This window comes from Heliangelus exortis, chromosome 8 (genome assembly GCF_036169615.1).
Source record: "Heliangelus exortis chromosome 8, bHelExo1.hap1, whole genome shotgun sequence".
Classification (NCBI taxonomy): domain Eukaryota; kingdom Metazoa; phylum Chordata; class Aves; order Apodiformes; family Trochilidae; genus Heliangelus; species Heliangelus exortis.
Window position 1 is genome coordinate 27,273,429 of NC_092429.1, and position 16,157 is coordinate 27,289,585.

The window sequence follows — 16,157 nt, forward strand, 5'->3', positions numbered from 1 at the left end:
CTGAGCTCTTGACTAGCATTAGGTTATGGTACAAAAAGCAGAATCAGTGGCATTAGGATGGTTTGTCATTAGGCACTGTTAGAAGTCTTAAGAGGAGGGATGCAAACCTCTGCTTCAAAAAGAAATGGGTGCATTTTGCTGCTGTTTGAGATACGAGGACAGAAGAAGGTAAAGCCCAAGTCAAATAAATATTGGAAGCATCTGCGTATGCTCAAAAAAAATAAGAAATGTGTGATGCTCAAAAAAATAAGAAATGTGTGATTCTTCTAAAGAAATAAAAGGTTATTGCAAACCCTAACCTGTTCTCTGACATGCCTCTCTCATCCATAACATGTTTGGTTTCTCCTCTCTGGGGAGGGGGTTCTTTGTGTTGTGGTGTGGTGGGTTTTTTTTTGTTATTGTTACCATTCATAATGCAGGTTGGGCAGTGGTCAGCAGGTTATGGGGAACACTGGTTTATCCAGTTTACTTGCCACTTTTTTTATGTTTCTTGATGACTCCTTCAGCTTATATTGCAACAAGGAGCTAAAGCTGGGGGTTTTGTCCTATTTGGGCTCATCTTTTGGAGCTGTGAGTCCCTTTCCTCTTAGAGGAGCAGGAGCAGACTGAGACATGATCCTCAGCCAGCAAGCTGGAAAGCAGAATCTGGTGGGGCTCTCATCTGCAAATGGAAATAAAGATTAATGGGAAAAGGAGAACTCCTCCTGAAATGGAAAAGAACCAGTTTGGCCACCTAGTTGGTATTGATAGCCCTTGCAGAGAACAGTGTCTAATGGTTCAGGTGAACAGAGAGATTTCAAGTTAATAATGTGGCATATAGTTTTCTTATAAACTTCTCCATAAGGAGTAGAGACCTGTCTGCCAGTTTCCTAAAATACATACAAACTTCTGGAGTAGCTTTTGGAACTGAAGTAAAATGTGTATTTTGTGCTCAGCTTTTCCATGTGTTTATGCCAGTGTTTGTAACTCAGCAAATCTTATTGTCCTGGCTAAGCAGCAGTGTGGCTGCTGTGTGGCTGTACAAACATCCAGGAATGTTTTTCCTGTTTTTATGGTGTTGGAAGGAAAAGAGCATTGCAAAATCTCTAATAAGATAATGTGAAATCTGGGGACAGGCTACATTTGCTGGCTGTTGTGGAGGAGAGCAGGTTAGTGTGTTGAAGATTCTGTGTCAATATTATGAGAAACTCTTGTGTGGTAAGTTAGATCTCTGTCTTCCTCAGTCCCCCCCAGCCTCATTCCTCACTTCCTATCCCAGTCTTTTCATCTGCTGGGATATGCTGCCAAGTGTTCCCTAAAGCTTTTCCCACTGGTTCTGTATAGCTTTGCAGGAAAACTGCAGAGGGATGTGTACAGCTAGCAAGCTCACATCATTGCCTACACCACACTTTTTGCTGGAGAGGTTACCTCCTGCATCCCAGCTGAGGGAAATCAAGATGCGGAGAGGCATTGGGAAGGGAAATCAAACAGGAGTGGGGTCTGGAAAACACATCTGAACCAAGAGGAGGGGGCAAGACCTTTCAGACAGTGCCATAGCTTCTGAGGTGCAGAGAGGGAAATGGTGACTTTGTGACAATAACTGCTAATGACACAGCACTGGTGTGCTCTAGATGGGGGTGTTTGATGCTTTATCTGATGGGATTTCTGTCTGCTGTAGGAGTGGGTGACAGCTACAGATATCAGAGTGACTCTCAATCGTCTGAACACGTTTGGAGACGAAGTTTTCAATGACCCAAAAGTTCTCAAGTCTTACTACTATGCAATTTCTGACTTTGCTGTGGGTGGTAGGTGAGTAGACAAGAAACCTCTGTACTTACCCTCTACCTCTGTACCCATCCTCTTTCAGTCTAAAACTCTTGTCCCTTCTTCTGTCACTACAGGCCCTGTTAAAAAGTCTATCTCCATCTTTCTTCTTAACCCCCTTTGAATACTGAAAGCCTTCAAGAAGCTCCTTGGAGCCTCTTCTTCTCCACGCTGAACAACAGAGTTGTGTTCTTATTTCTATTGGGACCATCTACCTTCAAATCTGCCTCATTTCTCTCTGGGCTTTGTTTTTCGGATTGCTCGGAGTGACCCGAATCCCTGGAATTTTAAAAACCTGTTCCTTGTCTTCTGTTCACCAGATGTAAATGTAATGGGCACGCCAGTGAGTGTGTGAAGAATGAGGTTGGGAAGCTGGTCTGCAACTGCAAACACAACACCTTTGGGGTTGACTGTGAAAAGTGTCTTCCTTTCTTCAACGACCGTCCGTGGAGGAGAGCGACAGCAGAGAGTGCCAACGAGTGCTTGGGTACATGGACTCACACTTCGGGGAAAAGTTTCTCAGGGTTTGGGGTCCCCTGCCCCTCTTGGCATCCAGAAACTGGTTTTAAGTTGTCTTGGCAGCAGTTAGCCAGTGTTAAGCACAGCTATGGTGTTTTTCAGCACAGATTTTGTGGGACTGCTGCTCGTTCCACTGCTATCCTGTAGGAGCTTCCTGGCAGATCCCTAGAAAGGGACATCTCCTCCTTTCTGCAGCAGGATGGGAGCAACCTTTAGGAAAAAAGTGGGTTGTAAAAATGTGCAGGGTTGTACTGTATGAGACCCATGGGGGGAAAAGAAAAAAAGTATTGAGCATGTTGAAATACAGTCGTGTTTTAAAAAGCTCCTCATTTAGCATCCACTGACTTTCTCTTGTATTTGGGTTATTGGTTTTTACAGCTACTTACTGACTGTTACAGCTACTTCCAGTTTTGAGGCTGTTGCAACAGTTCTGGACTCCAAATGCTGACAGGCAATTTATTTTGCTTGATTTTGTGTTGCAGACCACAGCTCCTGGTAGTTTACTTTATGGGGAAGCTTTTTCAGACAGAAAAGTTTTCTTCCTGTCTGTGTGTGCACTGATGGGCTCCAGCTGTCTGATGAAGGCCTGTTGCTTCCCTTGCCAGGCCAGTGAAGATCTGTCTACACCCAGGGGAGAAATTCTCCTGACAGCAGGGAGCCAGCCCTTACCATTACCTTCTCATGCTTGTTTGCATGGTCAGGGTTGGTTTTGCTATGCGGGAGGGAATTTTGGCTAAAAACGGCAGCCCAGTGTGGAAGAAAGGGGGTTAAAAAATCCTGGTTTTCTTCTGGATGTGGATGAGAATGGTCTTCAGGAGCCTGTTTCATCACTACAGCTTTCCCCTTTTTCTTCTCATTGGTGCCCAAATGTCTTGGGAGCCCTTGGGATGGTTAAAGGCTCATACTCTACCTTCCCTACAACTTCAGCTTTGTGCGTAGCGGGTTTTGCAGCTTTTGGGGTCGGGTGTCTGTACGTGCCCTTCACTGATGGTGCCTTTGTCTTTGCAGCTTGCAACTGCAATGGGAGATCTCAGGAGTGCTACTTTGACCCCGAGCTGTTCCGCTCAACTGGCCACGGTGGCCACTGCACGGGCTGCTCAGACAACACTGATGGTGCCCACTGTGAGAGGTGCCGGGACAGCTTCTATCGCCTGGGGAGCGAGGAGGGCTGCCTGCCCTGCAGCTGCAACCCCATTGGTGAGTAGTGGCAGCAAACACTTCTGCTTCCAAGCTTCTCTGTGCAAGCTCTTCTCTCAGTTATGCAGCTAACTGACCTGGAGAGTTGGGCTGATTCCAGTGGGATGAGGTTCAACAAGGCCAAGTGCCGTGTCCTGCACTTTGGCTGCAACAACCCCATGGGGAGCTCCAGGCTGGGCACAGAGTGGCTGAGAGCAGCCAGACAGAGAGGGAGCTGGGAGTCTGGATTGACAGGAAGCTGAACATGGCCAGGTGGCCAAGAAGGCCAATGGCATCCTGGGCTGGTGGCCAAGAGGTCCAGGGAAGGGATTCTTCCCCTGTACTCAGCTCTGGTGAGGCCACAGCTTGAGTCCTGTGTCCAGTTCTGGGCCCCTCAGTTCAGGAAGGAGATTGAGGTGCTGGAGCAGGTCCAGAGAAGAGCAAGGAGGCTGTGAAGGGATCCAGCACAAGTCCTGTGAGGAAGGGCTGAGGGAGCTGGGGGTGTTCAGGCTGGAGAAGAGGAGGCTCAGGGGAGACCTCATCACTCTCTACAACTCCCTGAAAGGAGATTGGAGCCAGGGGGGGGTCGGGCTCTGCTTCCCAGGCAGGTATCAGTAAGACAAGAGGCCATGGGCTTCAGCTCTGCCAGGGGAGGGTTAGGTTGGATATTAGGAAAAAATTCTTTACAGAGAGGGCAATGAAGCATTGGGATGGGCTGCCCAGGGAGGGGGTGGATTCTCCATCCCTGGAGATATTTAAGAAGAGACTGAATGTGGCACTGAGTCTGGGAACCACGGGGGGAGTGGATCAAGGGTTGGAGTTGATGGTCTCAGAGCTCCTTTCCAACCTGGATGATTCTGTGATTCTGTAATTGCAAACTACAGGGGAAAAGGGAGTGTGTGTGTGGTTGGTTTTCGTTTCATTTTGTTTTGGAAAGCCTCTTTCCTCTTCCTCCACACACCCCCTACCCTGCTTCACCCCTCAGAAATCTTTATTGTATTATGGTTTAAATTATCCCTGGATCTAATCGGGCTTGGGGTGGCAGGGGCAGGTGTTTCACCTCTCCAGCATTTACTCCTTCAAATAGATCTTCTCCTTTAAATGTTCTGAAATAGATTTTATTTTGTGTGTGGCTCTCCCCCCGCTGCTTGTGTTACCATGGACACTCCCAACACCAAAGAGCTCATTTAAATTCTTAATAAACATGATGATGTGAGGGGATATTCCTGGAAGTTGTTCATACTGAAGAATTATGGTGAACTTTTAGCAGCATCAGTTTCTCCTACTGAGTGTCCAAGTGCTATAAATACAAACCAGTGAAACCTTAAACACAAAAGGGCTTGGGTTTTTTTTGTTTGTTTGGTTTGGTTTTTGGGTTTGTTTTAAAAAGGAAAAAAATTCTGCAGGAAAAAAATAGATCTTTTGTTGTCAAGGGAACCACTTTACCTGTATGGAGTGATCCCATAACTACAACAGCCCACAGCAAATAAGGGGGAAGGAGACAAAAGGGTAACAGTCAGATACGATGTGAGGTTCCAAAATAGAATATCTGGAATAAGTAATTGCTTGCAGCGTGCCCTAAAAGCAGACAGCAAGAGGTCTGCCAGGGTATGTCTCCTGTCTAATTTGGTCTGAGAGTTGTAGAGTTGTGAGATTTTTGTCCAAGAAAGGCCTCTTTCTTCCTCTGTCAGCTCTCCCATGTCCCCGTGTTGGCCCTTATTTTATGAGAGGTGAAGGTTGATGTCAGCTGAGAAGGTCTAGAAAAGGAAGGGTGGTGATTTTTCAAGTCTTTTAAGCACAGATATCAAAGGGCTTTTTCACATTGCCATCAGCTTGCATCCCGTGGCTCCACTGACACCCAGGGCAGGTTTGAAACCAACCTGGATTTTTTTTAGGTTGCTACTTTTTTATCCCAAGTAGTGATTTTTCCTAAATAACCGTAAGTGGGACTGCAAAGGGGATTTTAACTTTGGTAAAGGTTTTGTTAGTTCTTCTGTCCTGTCCAGCCTAATCATCTTACAACTTTTCACTTTGTTATAATCATCTGGTGTGGATTGAAGTGGAAAGAAGCAACTATTTCTGTATAATAAAGTACTTCTCCCTTGGTGGTTAACTCTTACAGTGCTGACAACTTCTAAGCTGCTGGCTGTGTCAGGGCTTGGGAGAGAAAATGTTTTTTCTGCTGCAGGTGAAATAAACCTGCTGAAGTTTTTTGTGCCAGCCTGCTTGAACAGAGCAGTGCTGAGGAAGGCATCCTTCCAAAAATGAGGGGTTTGCTGAGTTTGAGGTTAACAGTAGCATATACAACCTCACTCTAAGAAAGTTGTTTTAGGCTTTAAATCCAGCTTGGGAACCAAGGGAGGAAATCGGGGTGTGAAAGGGAGAGGTCAGGATATCCCTTGGCAAAGGGGAGATGGTGACTAAGGAGAACACAGGGAATTCACTGATTAAAATCTTCAGAAGTGGTGCATTGCAGGGTAAAACAGGCATGGCATTATAAGAGTCATACAAAGGCAACATTGAGGATGAAGCAGGAGTATGGATAAGAATGTAATTTGAAGCTTAAATTATATACAAAATGTTGTTGTATATATATATGTATATTTATACAAAATGTATATACAAAAAGTTGGTAGGAATACTTAACAGCTGAATATGGTTTGGAAGACTAGAGAACCATTCAGCTTTAGAGCTGCCAGTGGAAAAAAAGAATCCTGTGAACTAGAGGCAGTCATTAGGTAAGCTGGGATTTGTCAACTTGAAGCTGTGCTTCCTTTTCCATCATTTTGTGCCCGTTTTGTAAAACTGAAAAAAATTGCTGGGTGAGTGTTCTGAGGTGCCTGTTCCCTGCTCTCCCTGCAGGCTCTCTCAGCACCCAATGTGACAGCTATGGCCAGTGCAGCTGCAAGCCTGGTGTCATGGGTGAGAAGTGTGACCGGTGCCAGCCAGGCTTCCACTCCCTCTCTGAAGCTGGGTGCAGGTAAGGCTGAGTGCTGCTCTCTGAAAATAAAACCAGGTGCCTTTTTAAAGCTTGCTCTTTGTGGCTCTTCATGAATTACCCTCTCTTTCAGGCCCTGTTCCTGCAATCCAGCTGGCAGCACAGGGGAATGCAATGTTGAGACAGGAAGGTGTACGTGCAAGGGCAATGTTGAAGGCTTCCACTGTGAGAGGTGAGTTTTCTCTTTGTGTGTGGCACTGTTTCAAGAATGAGAAGCATTCGAGCCATGGCCTGAGGTAAACATCAAGGAAATTAATTCCCTTGCCTTCATCTTCAGATGCAAACCTGGGTTTTTCCATCTGGATTCCTCCAATCCAAGAGGCTGTACCCCCTGCTTCTGTTTTGGACACTCTTCAGTCTGCACCAGTGCCACTGGCTACAGTGTCTACAGCATCACCTCCAGCTTCCAGTTTGGTAAAATTGAGCCTTCCTTTGTGTCTTGGGTTGGGCTGCAGACTCAAGGCAGAAGCAATTAAAACCACCCTGCTCCCTCTTCCCTGTGCAAGACTGCAAATTCTGGGCAGGCAGGTGCAGGATCCCTCTTCTGGAAGTGCTGAGTTACTGCTGAAGTATCTGGGATTAAGTAATTGGGAGCTTCCCAATCAGCAGCTCAGTTGGTCAGCTGGGGAGAAAAGAATTCACAGCTTTGACCTCAGGCACCCAACTTGAACCACACCATGCAAGCAGGAATTGTAAATGTAAGCCTTTTATAGTTTGGGAGAGGAGCTGGCAAAGGAGTATTTTCTTAATTTTAGAACCAAATTGGGAGTTTCTGATTGAGAGGATTATAATCACTTTAGATTCAGGGTTTACATGGCACTAAATAAAACACAGTTGTGTTTGTAAGCTCAGGGAAATATTTTTTTCATGCAGGGAGTTTCTTGTGTCTGCATGTTCTTATGCTGCATAGTCTTAACACCTTTTTAATTAAAGTTCTGCTGAAGAACAGTTCATATGGCAGCTGAAACTCAAGTTTTAGTGAAATGCAGGTTTTCCCATCCTCTTTAGAAGATTTTGAGGAAGGAGGTGTCCTGGGGTGCAAAGTTTAGAGGAAGTCAGCTTAATTTGGAAGGAAGATTGTTTTCTACCTTGTGCTGCACACCTACCCCCTAATGTCCATTAGTTCCAAGTGTACAGACTGTAGTTACATCTGAGCAGTGTGCTGTATGACCTGAGAAGTGTGTGCAAATCTTCAAAGGGTGTTAACTCTCAAACATTTGGTTTTCAGGAGAGGAGGAGTGGCGTGCTGAGCAGCGTGATGGCTTGGAAGTCTCCCTCCAGTGGAGTCCTGAGACCCAGGATATCTCTGTTATCTCGGACAGCTATTTCCCCATGTATTTTGTGGCACCACGTAGGTCATTTGAGAAGTGAGGCTTTTTGTGGTTCTTGTAGCCTTTCTGTCCTGTCCCCTAGCTGTAAGCATTTCTTCTCCTTTCAGGCAAGTTCTTGGGCAACCAGGTTTTGAGTTATGGGCAGAACTTGACCTTCTCCTTCCACGTGGACAGACAGGACACACGTCTCTCTGCAGAGGACCTGGTGCTGGAAGGGGCTGGGCTGAGAGTCTCAGTTCCACTTATTGCCCAGGGCAACCCCTACCCCAGTGAGAATGCCCTGACCTACATCTTCAGGTGAGGGAAATCTGCAGGTGTGGTGGGAGCATCTGGTGTCTAGCCTGTAGTGCCCCTGGCCTCTGAGCTCTGGAAAAAACAACCAGCATTAATTTCAGCTTGGAAAGAGTTCTTATCATGTTAATTTAAAGCTTGCTGCCTAGCAGTGTTGCATAAGTACACGTGAATTACAGTGCAGCAGCACAGTGTTGTTTGAAATGGTGCTTCAAAAGGGTGCAGCTGTTAGAACCTGAAAGCTTTGGTGATGATCTGTGGCTCTTCTCCACAGGCTCCATGAGGCTACAGATTACCCATGGAGGCCTGCTCTTACATCATTTGACTTCCAGAAGCTTCTCCACAACTTGACATCCATCAAAATCCGTGGGACATACAGTGAAAGAAGTAAGTTGCTGGGCAGAAGATTGCAGAGAAGAGAGGCAGGCACATTTGTCTAATTCTGCTTTATTGTAGGGCCCAGTCATAAACAGCTGTGGCAGGTTGTTTTTCAAAGTCCATACTCCTTGTTTTTCACCTGGTCTTCCTGTGTAGCAGCTTCTCCTGGACCTCTGGGAGAGAACCTGGGGGAGAAAAGTGCTGCATTTGGGAGTCTGGAAGCTGAGCACCCATCAACTGCTGATTCTTTGCTTTTAGATGTGGGGATTTTGCTGTGTTCCATGGTGTCTTTCAGATCTCTAGAAATACATAGCTGAGAGTCCTAAAGAACTCAGTAGGAGAGATATAGGGAGCTGACAACACTTGGCCTTAGTTTATGCTGCAGTGGGAATGGTTTCTCTGTTTCCTGGTCTTGCCTTGGCATGAGAAGTGGAAAAGAGGAGGTCTCAAAAGTTTTTATAAAAAAACTGTGCATGAATAGAAGGAAAAACCTCTGTCCTTGCAAAAATTCTTCATACAATAATAGCCAGAAAGATATGAAGAGTGAATTTGCATTTGGGGAAGGTGGGAAAGCTGTGTTTTCAGTAGAGGTGGCTCATAAAAGAGGAATGTAGGGTTGTGAAATGAAGGGAAGGTGTGGAACTATCCCGAGTGCTGTAGCTGCTTCTAATATGTGGGAGCTGAGGCTCTGCTCAGTGCTCTGGAGCTGCTGCAGTGGTACAGACACTAAGTTAAAAACCAACTATTTTGTGTCTGGGATCTGTTCTGTGTCAGGGAAAGGGCAAGGAGGGGATGGGGGAGCACACAAAATGCCAGCTAGCAACTGGCTTGGGAGGAATAGCTGAAGAGTTCACCCCAAGATATGGTTTGAAGACACTGTTATAACAGATGGTGTATTAAAATTGCCAGAGATGTGATCTGTCCTTCCTAGAAAGACAGGAATTGATCTTGATTAAGAATTGATTTGATTAAGAAATAGAAACCATATCCATGCAAAATATAACTTCTTTTAACTGACCATACTTGTTCCCATTTGTTATCAGCATCCTCCTCTCTATAGGTATTCTCAGCTTCCCTGCTCTGTGTGTACCTTTTGTAAGCTACATTACATCTTTATTCCTAAACCTTCCTGGAGCATTTTGCTCCCTGATTTCACCTTACCAGCTGCCAGTGTCCACCTCTCTGCTTTGTCTGTAGTGTTCAGGTGTGTTTTGAGTGCCTTTGTGGTTACAAGCCATTTTCTGTCTAGGTGCTGGCCACCTGGATGACGTTACCATCACCAGTGCTCGCCCTGGACCTGGCTTGCCCGTGGCCTGGGTGGAGAACTGCTCCTGTCCAGTGGGATATGAGGGGCAGTTTTGTGAGCACTGCTCCTCTGGCTACCGACGAGAGACCCCAGACCTTGGGCCCTACAGTCCCTGTGTGCCTTGTGCTTGCAATGGCCACAGCGAGACGTGCGAGCCCGAGACAGGTAAGAAGGGCTGATAAAATGGGGAGCAGCAAGAGCCTGGGGCTTCTGAGTTGGCTCAGAAGCAAACCCCACATCCTTCTCTGTTTCAGGCATGTGCAATTGCAGGGATAACACTGCAGGGTCTCACTGTGAGAAGTGCAGAGATGGGTATTACGGAGATGCCACGGCAGGCACAGCCTCAGACTGTCAGCCCTGCCCCTGCCCAGGCAGCTCAAGCTGTGCCATTGTGCCCCGCACGAAGGAGGTTGTGTGCACCAGCTGCCAGGCTGGCACCACAGGTGTGTATTACCCTAAAAGTCTTTTTTTTTTTTTTTTTTTTTTTTTTTTTTCTCTACACCCCATGTTCCTGTAGAAATGTCTCCTGCCAGTTCTGGGGCTCTGACCCACATTGAGCAGCACTGGAAGCTGCTGTGTCTTCTGGTTTAAATGTGTCTCCTTTCCTCAGCCCTGTTTTCCATCCTCTGTGATTCTCAAGGCTTCCCTTTTTCTTTGTGTCCATCTATTGAGTACAAAAGGGAAATAGAGGCTTAATCAGTGCCAAATCTCAACGTTTCTCTGCCATGTAGGTGAACTGTACTAGGTCCTAATAGAGCTTGCCTGGTGTTGGACAGAAAATAGGATAAATTTAAAAGAGCCAGGTAGGAGAGTCAGATTGAAATAAAATTAGAAGATGCACTTTGCCAGCCATTGATGCTTCCAGGGGGCAGGGAGGGCAATAGCAGGAAGCATGGATGGATGCAGTGACTCACAACCACTGCCCCCAAAAATACAAGACCAAGTTTATGCTCAGCATTTTTAAAGAGAAATAACATGAACAGGTACGGATCTTTTGTTCTTAGCAATAAGCAGAGCAGGTACTCATGTACCTGAGTTTGTTAAGCAGTTTGTTAAGCCTTTTGTTCTGCCTGCAAATAGCAGGGAAGCCTTGCGATGGTTGGCAGCCTCTGTGCTTCTCTGCTGATTTTATGCTTGTTATGGCAGAGTCCAGAGGACAGAATAACTGTAAATGCTTGAAATGCTTTTTCAAAGCCCCTGGACAAGTACAGAGGCAGCTTGTGGGGGGTTCCTGTGGGTGCCACTGCTTAGTGAACAGGAGTTCAGGTTCCCTGCAGCTCAGGTATCTTGGAAGGCTCGTATTAACTTGTTACTCAAGAGTTCCTCCTGTTTTCTGCCACTTTCTTGGGGTGGGAGGGGAAAAGTGAGGGAAAAGAAGGCTTGTGCCTGAGAAACGGAGGTTGTAGCTGGCTGGGGAGCTCAAATCTTCAGTAAATATAGGGAACTGCTGAGTTGGATGCTTTGCTGACTGCCTGTGGAGGTTTGGCAGATCTTGTTGGCAGTGGAGCAGCAATGCGCCATGGAGCTCTACCTGCTTGGACACTTAAAGTAATAACAAATCCCAGCAAATGTGGTTTGGTGTAAAGGAACAGGAGGGAAAGGAGGAATTGAAGCAATTAATACTGCAACATTCCAGTGAAAAGGCAGCTTAAGTTTGGAAAAAGGGAGAGAGTTACGTGTGGCTTTGTGCACCTTTCTGTCCACGGGAGCAAGCTGGAGAATTAACTTTCCAAAAGGGGCTGCAAAAAGGCTCTGTCTGGATGGGAGAGCATTTTAAGGGCTTGCTCCTGCATCACCAGTATTCCTGTCACACCCCAGGGAAGAGGTGTGAGCTGTGTGACGATGCCTATTTCGGCGACCCGCTGGGTGAAAATGGCGCCGTGAGGCCTTGCCGCCTCTGCCAGTGCAACGACAATATCGACCCCAACGCCGTGGGGAACTGCGACCGCCTGACAGGAGAGTGCCTCAAGTGCATCCACAACACTGCTGGCTTCTACTGTGACCGCTGCAAAGACGGCTTCTATGGCAACCCCCTGGCCCCCGACCCTGCCAGCAAGTGCCGAGGTGAGAGCCAGTTCTTCTTAGTGCTGAGAAAAGGTTTTTCTCTCCACGAGCTGCCCGTTCTTTCCCGGGGTGTTGTCAGGACAGGGTGTCCGGCTGTTGTTGTGACAGTGGCATGTGACTTGATCCTGGGTTTGATGGTGGCAGCTTTGTGTTCAGTGGGAGCTTCCTGCCGTCGAAGCAAAAGCATTGTGAGACCTGGGGACTGGACTGTGTTTTGTTAGCAGAGTACCAGCACCACAAGGGACTAGTAACTTTTTGTGTATTTCTCCACCCCATTTTTTTTTTTTTTTTTTTTTTTGGCAGCTTGTCAGTGCAATCCCTACGGTACTGTGAATCAGCAGACCAGTTGCAATCAAGTGACGGGGCAGTGTGAGTGCCAGTCTCATGTCACTGGGAGGGACTGCAGTGCCTGTGAGCCCGGCTTTTTCAACCTTCAAAGTGGACGTGGCTGCGAGAGGTGATATTTGCCTTAGTTTGGGGGAAAGAGCCTGGGTTTGAGTTGTGTGTGTGGGGTCTGTGCTTTCTTTGTGCAGAAATGGGATGTTTGTCACAGGTTCGCCTCAATGCTGTTATGGGTGTGGCATTGCAGCAGGCAAGGGGCAGCTCCAAAAGCCTGACTTACAAATAGCTTTATAAATAGCTTTAAATCAGGGTTTTAAATAGAAAAGTGCCACGTGACTGTGCAATCGTTGGTAGCAGGGGCTCATAGATGCCTTTTTTAGTGCAGACACTGAGTGACCTTGCAAAGTTCAGAGGCTTGGTGCCTCTCCTCCCACATCTGCGCAGCAAGCGGTGACTTTGAACAAATGGAAACACTGATCTGTGCTAGTTAGGGCTTCTTCTTTGAGGGGCTTCACCCTGTGCCATCCCCTGGGTATCCTGACCTAACACCTGGCTGCTTCCCTCAGGTGCAACTGCCATGCTCTGGGCTCCACCAATGGTCAATGTGACATCCACACCGGGCAGTGTGAGTGCCAGCCCGGCATTGCCGGCCAGCGCTGTGACGCCTGTGAGGTCAACCACTTTGGCTTCAGCTCCCAAGGCTGTAAACGTAAGTCTGAGAGGCTGGAGTGAGGCAAATAGGAAAGATATTGCACAGCCAGCCTTGCCTTTGCTTCCTTCCTCCCCCTGGAAAGGTAGTTTCTTATCTTGCTCTTCATCACAGCACATCCGCACACTGCACGGTGAAATTCCATCTCTGCGTAACAGCTTTTTGTCTTGTTTTGGGGGGTAGGAAGAATTCCAACTTATTAGATACCCACTTTCCTTTGTTGTGAATAGAATCATAGAATGGTTTGAGTTCGAAGGGACCTCAAAGATCATCTCATTCCAGCCCCTCTGCATGAGCAGCAGGGACACCTCCCACTAGACCAGGTTGCTCTAAGCCCCATCCAACCAAGCCATGAACACGGCATGGGGAAACCACACCTCTGGGAAGAAGGGGGACAGACACTTTTTTCCAACACATCTCTGGGAAATCTGGGCCAGTGTCTCACCATTCTCACAAAAGAATCCCAGTATCTCATCTAAATCTCCCTTCTTCCAGTTTAAAACCATTGCCCCTTGTCCTATCATTCCACACCCTTATAAAAAGTCCCTGCTCAGTTTTTCTGTAGGTCCCCTTCAGGTACTGGAAGAAAAGGTACTGGAAATACATTCTCTGGATCTTGTGCAACAGTCCTCTTTCCTGACATTGAATCTCCCTACAGCTACTCTGAAAATGGTGTGAATATACAGATACTGGCTTGAGGAGCAATAGGTCTTGTAAACATGATTTAAAATAAGGTGATAAAAACTTCCTGCTCGATACTCATGCCTGTAAAGAGCAGACAAATTAACTGCAGATGGTTACAATGAAATAGGGTAGAAAATCCTAATCATAGAATTGTTTTTGTTGGAAAAGACCTCTAAAATCATCAAGTCCAACCATTAACTCGGCACTGCCAAGATCGCCACTAAATATGTCCCTCAGCACCGCATCTACACAGCTTTTAAATCCCTACAGAAACTCCACCAGTGCCCTGGGCTCCCTGTGTGAGGGCCTGGAATGTTTTGTGGGAGAGGCATCAACATTGTGAGCACCAGCAGTGAATGATGTGTCCATCTAGACAAGGTGCCCTGCTCTGCACAGCAGCTCCCTGGCGGAGAGCACTTGTAGCTCTGTGCCCTGCTGCCTGTGCAGATATATTAGGGGATTGAGGGTGTGTTCTCAGCCTGGGCATTTTGGCTCGTTTCTGCTCCTTCTCCAGTTTGACTGAGGTTTAACTTCCCCCCCCAGCCTGCGACTGTGATCCTGAGGGCTCCCGCTCCCTGCAGTGCCGGGAGAACGGTCGCTGTGAGTGCAAGGAAGGCTTCGTGGGGAACCGCTGCAACCAGTGCGAGGAGAACTATTTCTACAACCGCTCCTGGCCGGGCTGCCAAGAGTGTCCAGCCTGTTACAGATTAGTGAAGGATAAGGTAAGGCCACAAACACCACTTGGTGCTGCTGGAGATGGTGGAGCTGCTCTTACACCCCTGCTGATGCATTTCAAGGTGCTGTGCTCTGAGTTGTACTCGTACTCTCTCCTTGTGTAGGTGGCAGAGCAAAAACAGAGGTTGCAGGAGTTGGAAAATCTTATAGCAAATCTGGGTATGGAAGGAGAAGCTGTAACTGATCAAGCCTTTGAGGAGAGGTTGAGGCAGGCAGAAAGAGATGTTGTGGAGTTGCTTCAGGAAGCACAAAACAGTAAAGGTGAGTTAATGTAATAAGACACAGACCAATGTGAAACGTGCTCTTTGCTTGATGTTCCTCTTCCCTTTGGACACTTCCCTTTCAAGGACAGCTGTTTCAGAGTGCTGAGACAGTGTATGTCATTATCAAAAGAATGGTGGTTTTGCTTTCATCCCTGCTATTCTCCCAGTGTACTCAGTTGTACAGATACCTGCCTCTAGCTCTGTGCAGATGCAAAGTGTTTTATGTGTTCCCTGATGCAGAGGAGGTTTTTACTTGTTAAGCAGATGTGTTGCAAAGGTCAAGGTAACTTAATTTTGGAGGCCTGCAGGCTTCTGCTTGTAGTTTGTCTCTTAATACTCTTACCTTTTCACAAGTGATGGCCCCTGGTCATGCACTGTGCTTTTATGCCTCCATTATTAAAGACACTGTTTTGGAGAGTGACTTGGTGGCCCAAGAATTTGAGGATGCTTGAGTGACTCCTGGGCCCTGCCAATTGGAAAACCAAGGCTCCCTCCTGACATCTTCTGTCATCCCCTTGGTTTGTGGAACAGTCTGGGATGGGTTTGCTATTCCTTACATCACTTACCTGGTACATATGGAGAACTGTGGCTTGGGAGTAGCCATTTTTGGCCACAGTGAAGAATAATATACAACCCCACTATTCCTATTCCTCCATCTCTGCTTATCTTCTAGGTGTTAATTCTTTGTGAATTTTCTTTAGCTTGAGAAGCAGCTCTCTTGTCTTTCTAAAGTACATGCTAGAAGTGAAACATGATTCTGAAGACAAAATCTCCCTTCAGGGTCTGTCGCAACACCCAGCAGAATTGTCTTGTTAGTAGTTAATGACTTTCCATATTTGATGCCCATTGGTGATTACAGATTTCAAGCTGACTGATGTACAAAACAGCTTTCCTGATCCCCTTTCAGTATTGCCTGCAGGAGCAAGCTGCACGTTCAGCTTTTCTTGCTGTAGTTAATTTTGCTTCCTCTCTTTTTTTCTTTTTTTTTTTTTTTAATCATGTGTTTCAGACATCGATCAGGGCCTCATAGATAGACTCAAAGACATCAACAGCACACTGTCAAATCAGCTCAACAGGCTGAGGAACATCCAGAGCATGGTGCAGGAGACAGAGAACCTGGCTGAGCAAGCCCGGGTGCGGGTGGAGGACACTGAGGACTTGATCAGCTTAGCTTCTGATATCCTTGAGAAGGCAAAGATAGCAGCTGACAACGTGGTGAGTGTGCTGCTGAGATAGTGCTGGTTAGGAGAGGGAGAGGACCTTTCCTTTCTGTGCTTCCACTGTGTTTCTTTCCCTCACATAGCAAATTTCCCAATGAAATAGCTTCTCTTCTATGAAAATCATGGGAGAGAAAGATGAACACCAGTGTCTGTCACAGATTACATCTTAGACCCTGCTCAAAGAAACCAGTGTAAAAACTCCTAAATAAGGAGTTTCCATCTTTAAGGAAACTGCATGGGCTTATGAAAAAAAACCAACTCAGAAGTAGGTTAGACACATTTCTGAGCATTTAGATCATGACACGAAATATTTAAAGCATAGATGAATAAAAGATGAA

At 46.6% G+C, this 16,157-nt stretch overlaps 1 protein-coding gene across 1 annotated transcript in view; it reads left to right on the top strand.

Annotated features, from left to right (window-relative positions):
- The window catches only part of LAMC1 (laminin subunit gamma 1), a 61,180-nt gene that overhangs the window by 37,305 nt on the left and 7,718 nt on the right, over positions 1–16,157 (top strand). Inside the window, exons 3-19 of the mRNA XM_071751208.1 lie at positions 1,658–1,788; positions 2,124–2,290; positions 3,331–3,519; positions 6,361–6,478; positions 6,570–6,668; positions 6,774–6,910; positions 7,725–7,847; positions 7,935–8,124; positions 8,393–8,505; positions 9,746–9,967; positions 10,057–10,245; positions 11,621–11,866; positions 12,170–12,323; positions 12,775–12,917; positions 14,145–14,323; positions 14,441–14,597; positions 15,609–15,814. Coding sequence (XP_071607309.1) covers positions 1,658–1,788; positions 2,124–2,290; positions 3,331–3,519; positions 6,361–6,478; positions 6,570–6,668; positions 6,774–6,910; positions 7,725–7,847; positions 7,935–8,124; positions 8,393–8,505; positions 9,746–9,967; positions 10,057–10,245; positions 11,621–11,866; positions 12,170–12,323; positions 12,775–12,917; positions 14,145–14,323; positions 14,441–14,597; positions 15,609–15,814 — 2,763 coding nt within the window. The remainder of the gene's footprint in view (positions 1–1,657; positions 1,789–2,123; positions 2,291–3,330; positions 3,520–6,360; positions 6,479–6,569; positions 6,669–6,773; positions 6,911–7,724; positions 7,848–7,934; positions 8,125–8,392; positions 8,506–9,745; positions 9,968–10,056; positions 10,246–11,620; positions 11,867–12,169; positions 12,324–12,774; positions 12,918–14,144; positions 14,324–14,440; positions 14,598–15,608; positions 15,815–16,157) is intronic.